Raw genomic sequence first — 7,901 nt, forward strand, 5'->3', positions numbered from 1 at the left:
CATAGAGGCCAGGCATGGTGGCTCATGCCTGTCATCCCAGCACTTTGGGAGGCCAAGACAGAAGGATTGCTTGATCCCAGGAGTTTGAGAGCAGACTGGGCAACATAACTTTTGTCTCAAACAAAAAAATTTTTTTTTAAATTTAGCCAGGTATGGTGGCATGCACCTGTAGTTCCAGCTGCTGGGGAGTCTGAGGTGGGAGGGTCCCTTGAGCCCAGGAGTTTGAGGCTGCAGTGAGCTAGGATTGTGCCACTGCACTCTGGACTGAGAGACAGAGCAAGACCCTGTCCCCACCTCAAAAAAAAAAGGAGTCTTGTAAGCAGGTTATTGCTCTGCTCAAAAGTAGTACAGTAAAAGCCAAGTCCTTACAAAGACCTGTAAGACTAAACAAGATCCACATCCTCCCCGCTGTCCATTGCATCTCCAGCCTCATCCCCTACCACCAACCCTACAGCTGACTTTCTTCCAGCCGCCTGGCCTCTTTGCTATTTCTCCAGCCTCCGGGCCTCTACATTTGCTATGACCTCTGTCTGGAATGCTCTTCCAATCCATATGTGCATAGCTTGCTCCCTCACCTATCTCTGGTAGTTACCCCAATGTCACCGTCTCAGTGAGGGCTTCCCTCACCCTACCAGATGGCCTAATTCCTTCCAGTGTTTCCTTTTCCTCCACAGCACTTAAGGCATCTCACGAATACTACATATTTCACATGGTTATCATGCCTGTCTCCACAATGCAAGCTCTGTGGAGGCAGAGATTTGTTTCTTCTGTTCACTGCCATATCCCATCTCTAGAACAGTTCTTGTATCTAGCAGGTAAAATAAATGAAGGAAAGCTGCAATCAGAGACAGCCACATAATCAGGGGTAGGGTCTTAAATTTCTTCTCAAGAACAAAAAGAACATTTCATTTTGCAAAGTAATCTGTGGTTCCTTTCGAAATTAGAAAAAAAAAAGGATCCTATTGATCTATATAGTTGGTTATTAAGACAATGCTTTGAAACCTGAAAAGCACTTTCCTTTTCTGTTGACCTACACACACTATTCAGGAACTTAAGGTAGAGAGCATTGTTTCCAAATGGCAAAGCAAACAAGGCCCTGAATGTTTTCATGGATCTAATATAAAAGGGCTTATTTGTTATATTTTTACTGAGCACAATAATTTGAGTTGTTCAATTGCAATAAAATTTATTACATTTCTCATCCACTCTGAAACACTTAAAATTATAACCTAAGTGAGAAATAATTCACATACTAAAAAATTCACCATTTTAAAGTGTACCCTTCCATGGTTTTCAATATATTCACGAGGTTGTACAAGCATCACTGCTATCTAATTCCAGAACATTTTTCAGCACCCCCAAAAAGAAACCGTACCCACTAAGAATCATTCTCCATTTCTTTCACTACCCTCTTCCTCCAACAGGCACTAAACAACTTTCTGTCTCTATGAATTTGTCTACTTAAACCTAATATTCTTAACATATGACCTACATGTTTGTCCTGTAATCTGAAAATATTGACTGAGCACCATGTTGTATTAACTGAATAAATTGTCTTCCTCTTGGCATGGGTTCCCAGAACCACAAGAATGTTGGTAGCCCTGTCCCTGAGTGAACTAAACCAGTAGGTTCTGAACCTGGGGTAGCAACTGTGAAGAACAGCCCTTAGCCATGCCAGCACTGCAGTTTTATTTCAAAGCACAAATCTCTCACAGGCCACATGAGATGCAAGGTTTAAGAGCTGGAAAATGAGAATGGAAAAAATAAAGCTATCCTAAGAACCTCCCCGCTTCCAAGGATGAGACTGGGAGGGATACCACGGGTAACCCCAGCTCTCTCACTGCTGGCCTCAGCTTCCTAATGCCTGTGGGTGGTGAACACGGTATTTCACCACCCAGGGTGAGAAAGATATGGAGGTTTTATTGTAGAGGATACTGGATAAAACAATGAAGGAGTTCATATGTTGAGTAAGATAACCTGTTTTTTTCTTTAGAGATGGAGTCCCACTATGTTACCCAGGCTGGGCTCAAACTCTTGGGCTCAAGGGATCCTCCCGCCTCACCTGATTAGCTGGGATTACAGGCATACATCACCATGCCCAGCTCAAGATAACCTGATTCTTTACAAACAAACACAAATAATATGGTCCATATCCTTTTCATAAGTGCTAGCTGAATATCTGAATGTAATTAATAATGAGCTGATGATACATGTGGAAGCTCTTTGTAAATTACACAATATTATGCAGATGCGTTATTCATATTTCCTAATCTAATTTCTTCTTTTTTTTTTTTTTTTTTTTTGAGACGGAGTCTCGCTCTGTCACCCAGGCTGGAGTGCAGTGGCGCGATCTCGGCTCACTGCAAGCTCCGCCTCCTGGGTTCACACCACTCTCTCGCCTCAGCCTCCCAAGTAGCTGGGACTACAGGCACCCACCACCACGTCCGGCTAATTTTTTGTGTGTATTTTTAGTAGAGACGGGGTTTCACCATGTTAGCCAGGATGGTCTCGATCTCCTGACCTTGTGATCCACCTGCCTCCACCTCCCAAAGTGCTAGGATTACAGGCATGAGCCACCACACCTGGCCTAATTTCTTCTCTTTAAAGTCACTCCATCATTCTCAAAAATTACATAGACCACCTTTGATGTATGGGAGAAAAAAGAAGGTGGTTCCCTGCACTCTGGAATTGTCTAATCTTCTTGAGGACACTGGAGGAAACTATGTGAAATACCAGAAAAATTTTGCAAGTGCAGAGTGATATCTGATAAGAAAATTCTAACCCCAGGGTGGCTTTTAGGGGATCTCTCTTGCTTGAAGGGACGAGCATAGAATGGGGAAAGTTAGAAAAGGCATTCCAAGTTTGGGGGATTTTGTTTACCAAAGTCAGGCTGTTCTGCCTGAGCTTAGGATTTCTTGACATCTTACCTGGGGACAGAATCTAAACTGGAACCTGCTGCCACATTGTTAAAATCAAGTTCCACATCCTTTAAGGCAAATTTTTCCAAGATTTCAAACGTCCTGTCTGACTCCTTGGAAATAACAAACATTTGGTTGCACTTCTCAATAAACTCTTCGTGATAGAAACGTTCAAAGCTGTGCTTGTAGTCTTGATAGTGAAAAAGATAAGTTTTAATAACTTAGATTAGTAGTTTCACATTTTCGATTCTACATGTTATTATAAATGCCCAGGAAGGTATCTCTCTGTATCTATATCACCTTCTTTCTACTTGTGAAATATTCCATATTTCACAGCCCATTCAATATACTAATGAAAGAAAACAATTGAACCTTTCTTCTGCTATTTGTACATAGAATCCTACTTAGGATTCCAAGTTATTTCATGACCTCAGAATGACAAGGGCAAAAAAATTAGGCTTGCTATATAATGCAGGTCATTTTTTCAAACTGTTAGCGAAGTAGGAAGTTATCTAATTCAGTCTTGTGAGGTATGTCTATCTATGACAGAGGTTGAGCGAGTGGGGTATATTTTTAGGACAAATGCCCTAATAAGGATAACAACCATGGGTACAGCTGCAGCTCTGCCATTGGGCAAGTTTTTTAAATTCTCTGATAAAATAAGGGGGAGGGGCTAGACAATGGATAATTTCTAAAGTTTCTTCCAGTTTTAATTTACTGCAATTCTAAATTCATTGCCTAATAAAAGTCAGGGTGTTCTGGGCTCCAAAAATGCCCTCCTGTCTCTGGAGACACCCATATTCCCTATGTTTGTTTGTTTGTTTAGGAGTAAAGACTGTTATCAACACATGCAGGAAAAGGAACACCAGATAGTTTAGCCTGGTAAGTTCCCAAAATACTCACACTGTATCTTCATAGTTAACAGGGCTGCCCCAGGGCTCAGACAGGACCAGAATAGACCTGGAGAATCCACAGGCTGGCCAAGGTCAGCTTCAAGTTTCAAGATCTTAGACAGAATCTGGATGACCTCACAGTCTAACAGTCCTCTTACCGAACCCTGAATCTCATCCAATAGTCTCAGGGATCTTCAAGAACCTCAAAAGTATTTCTATGGGTCAAGAGTGTAAACTGATAGTTCTACATTGTCTTACAATAACTACCAGCTGCCCAAATGGCCTATCACTACCCTAACTGTGGACTATGAGATTTTGGAGCTACCTAGGTGATTAAAGAGCATTGAAGATCCAAAAGAGAAAGAATTTAAAGCCCCTTCTAAAGCAAGGAAGGATTATTTTTTAAATAATCCATCCATTCCATGCCTTCTAATTCAGACATTTAGACCACATATATACATTCAAGAATAAAGTCTAAAACAAGCTAACCTTTCAGTAGTATCCAAAATCAAAGACTAAGGAGAATACTATGGAGAAATAATATGACCTTAACCCCAAAACACAGGAAGGCTATATTCTTGAACACATTAGTGAATATTAATCAATAGATGCAGTTCAGGTTAAGATTAGTAAAAGAATATTAATATTAACCACATTTCTGACTTTAACCAAATGTATATATTCTTATCGAACCCATTTGTTATTATTCATTCTCACTAGCTATTAACTCTGTGCCTGATATGTGTCTGGTGCTGTTTTTAGTGGTTTACATAATTACTCTCAAAGTGGTTAATGTTAACCCATTTTACAGAAGAAAAAACTACGGTTTACCAATAGTAAGTAATGCACTTAAGGTCACATAACTAGGAGCTGAAAAATACAAGATCCAATGACCTGTCTGTCAGATTCTAAAACCCCAAGCCTGTCATAAATATGTGGGTTCTTTTTAGCTGCTCAACATCCAACCACCCTACCCTAGTTTCACTATTAGCCCTGGATTATCATTGGGGATCCACCCATCCCAACTCTCAGTTCATATTATTCCAAGGAGTCTAACTCCACTTCCAGCTCCAGAAGTGGCCTGTGACCCAGGATTAGCCAATCAGAGCATCACATTCCCTTGACACCCAGTGATTGAATCAAATGCAAGCATATGGCCCAGGTCAGGCTAATCAGAGCCAGAAAGACTCAATGCTAGGAATGCTAGGACTTTGAGCCATTTCTGCTGGACTTGAACCTGGAGCTGCTATGGCCCATCTTCCTCTTCCTTCACGATAGAGAAGCTAAGGAGCTGAGCTAACATCAGGACAGCAGGGCCAGGCTGAGAAGCAGTCAGAGACGAGGGTCTGGTAACATCATTTGAGCAACTGAATGAAGCCTGAGCTGAATCAGACTTAATCCTGGCCTTTTTTAGTTATATAAGCTAATAAATTCCCTTTTCATTAAAATCAGTTTGAGTCACCTGCAACCAAAAGAGTTGGGACGGATACAATGTTCTTTTTCCAGGGTCTGGATGATTTGGCTTCTAGGCAGAGTTTTGTCTAGCCTGCGGAGGTTTGTCTTCACCACCACCACCCACACTGAATTCAATGACTCTCCTGTTCCGTACAGATCCATCTGCTCCCTATCACATTACAAGGACTATTGTGTGCCTGGTCCCTGAAAGCATCTGAGAATGTACCACCTGCCACCATTTTCCATCCCCATGTTAATTGGGCCCTTTCATCAGTAATTTATAATCTTTTGGGGTCATTAAGCCTTTTGAGAATCTGATCAAAGACACAGGCCATATTCCTACCCCCAGGACACACATAGGAATATAAACATTATATTTTCATACAATTTTACATAATTTTCATATAGTCTATTTTTCATATAATCATTACAGATCCCTCCTGAAGTCTGTCTAGGTGACAGACTCTTCCCTTTTTAATCTGGTACATGTCCACAGGACATTATTTCCAAAAATAATGGTAATCATTTCATTTAGAGGCAATATGATGTCAGGCAATGCTTCTCAAACTTTAACATATATGTAAAGCTCCTAGTCATCTTGTTAAACTGCAAATTTTAATTCAGTTGACCTGGAATGGAGCTCAAGATTCTACCTTTCTAACAAGCTACTATGTGATGCTGAGGCTGCCAATCCATGAATCACACTTTAATAAAAATGGTGAAAAAGAGCAGGCATAGATTTTAGAGTCAGAGAGACCTGAGTTCAAATCCTGGATTGGTCCCTCACTAGTTATGTGACATTGGTAAGTCATTTCACTGCTACACAGCAGCTTTCATTTGCTCTTCTGCAGAATCGGAATTATAATACCTACCTAGCAGGGTTAAACCTTGAAGATTAAATGTAATAGCATAACCAAAGCACCAGAAAATTAATAAAAGTTGATTCTCTTCCTCTTAGCTCAGTATTTCTGAATTTTGGGTAATTATTTATTATGCGGGCTGTCCTGTGCACTGTAGGATGCTTGTCAGTATCGCTGATGCCAGTAGCTCTCCTCAAATCGTGACAATCATAGATGTTTTCAGACTTGGCCAAATGTCCCTTGAGGGAGCAAAATCGGCCCTGGTTGAGAACCACTGCTCTAGACTCACTTAACTGCCAGATATTTTGGGTCTTCTCTGAGCTCCTTAACCCCCCAAACAATCTTCCATGACTGACTCATTACTTGCTCTTATTTTCAGTTGCAAAAATCTTCAAAGTGGAAAAATACATGTCACAAGAACACAATAATAATTTTTAAATGCTTAAGGATATTTGAAATCATTTAAAAATTCCTTTTGCAAGGAAGACCTATAAAAACATTACCTTTATGTTGATAATGGACTTAGTTATCTCTATATTTACTAACCTATATTTTCAATCATTAAAGTGGCTGGATGAAGTTTTTCTATCACAACTGACCAGTCCTTGAAAACCAGCTCGCCCAACTCATGGAGATCACTATAAAATCGCACAGGGAGCCCTTTGCTAATAATCTTGGCCTTAAGCTTTCCAATCCTCAATGTTTCCTCTTCGTTAGTTAAAGAACTCGAGGGCAGCCTCTCTCCCTTTTCCTCATCATCTAAAGCCTTCAGCAGTGTGGTTCCAGTCCTAAAATAAAAATACTGAAATTGAGATTCATTCAGAAATGCTGCTTGGATTATCTCAAACTCCGTCAGACTGCAGTTGGGGTTCTCCAGAACCCAAGGATAACCATTTTTGGCAGCAACATAGAGATTCTGTTCTACTTTGGATAAGCTTGACAAGCAAGTCACTCTGGAGTTCATGAAATGTGAGTAGTCGGGGAGGAAGTCTCCATACATCTGACCCAGCATGCAGATGAAAAAGGGAAAGCAGCTGTTCACATAGTCAAGGCAGAGCTTCAGATGTTGGGAGCGAAGACAAGAATACTGTCTGAACAGGTGGGTGGGTAAGGATTTCGGGGCCTTTAATGCGGACCAACTCAGGTCCACGGCTTTGAAATATGTGCCCCAGGAATTGCAGAGTTCATTAAGCTGAGGGAAGATGTTGTTTGCCAAAAAGTCTCTCTCTTCTTGAAAATCATTCAGAGTCGAGCAGATGTAAGGCTGAATGGGTTTCTGGGGCTTTTGAAGGAATTGGGTATACCTTTCTACATTCTCATTTGTCTTCTGGCTCATTTCTCTTTGCTTGGGGACAACACTATGCATAAAATATCACAATTTTCATCCTAGCACAGCCACCGACCCCCACTGCTTCTAATCTTCCTCCCAATTATGTTTGCTATGAACAGGTGGAAATCTTTCTTGAAAATTGTTTCTTATCGGTATTGGAAGGTGAGAGATGCCAACCAGGGGACAGATCAGAGTTGAAAAACAATTCAGTTTAAGTTAGGACTGAAAAAGAAAAAAACATTCATTTTAGGATTACAGGCAGTGCATGTCTCCCCTGTTCTTCCAAAGCTTTTGCTGAAGAACTGAGAACCAGAAGGCAAGTGGGCACAGGCCAGAGGCCTCCCCGTCTTTCCCCAAGCCTCCCATTCTACCTTCTCAGTGTCCCTGCAGCCAGCTGCTACTTCTGTCCTCTATGATTGTGAACGTTATGCAAGGGCACTTGCTG

At 41.0% G+C, this 7,901-nt stretch overlaps 1 protein-coding gene across 1 annotated transcript in view; it reads right to left on the reverse strand.

Moving 5' to 3' along the window:
• LOC129010213 (putative tetratricopeptide repeat protein 41) overlaps nt 1-7,492 on the reverse strand; it is a 72,271-nt gene extending 64,779 nt beyond the window's left edge. The window contains 2 exon segments of the mRNA XM_054444168.1: nt 2,928-3,108; nt 6,673-7,492. Coding sequence (XP_054300143.1) covers nt 2,928-3,108; nt 6,673-7,492 — 1,001 coding nt within the window.
• Between the last annotated feature and the right edge of the window lie 409 nt (nt 7,493-7,901).

This window comes from Pongo pygmaeus, chromosome 10 (assembly GCF_028885625.2).
Source record: "Pongo pygmaeus isolate AG05252 chromosome 10, NHGRI_mPonPyg2-v2.0_pri, whole genome shotgun sequence".
Taxonomy (NCBI): domain Eukaryota; kingdom Metazoa; phylum Chordata; class Mammalia; order Primates; family Hominidae; genus Pongo; species Pongo pygmaeus.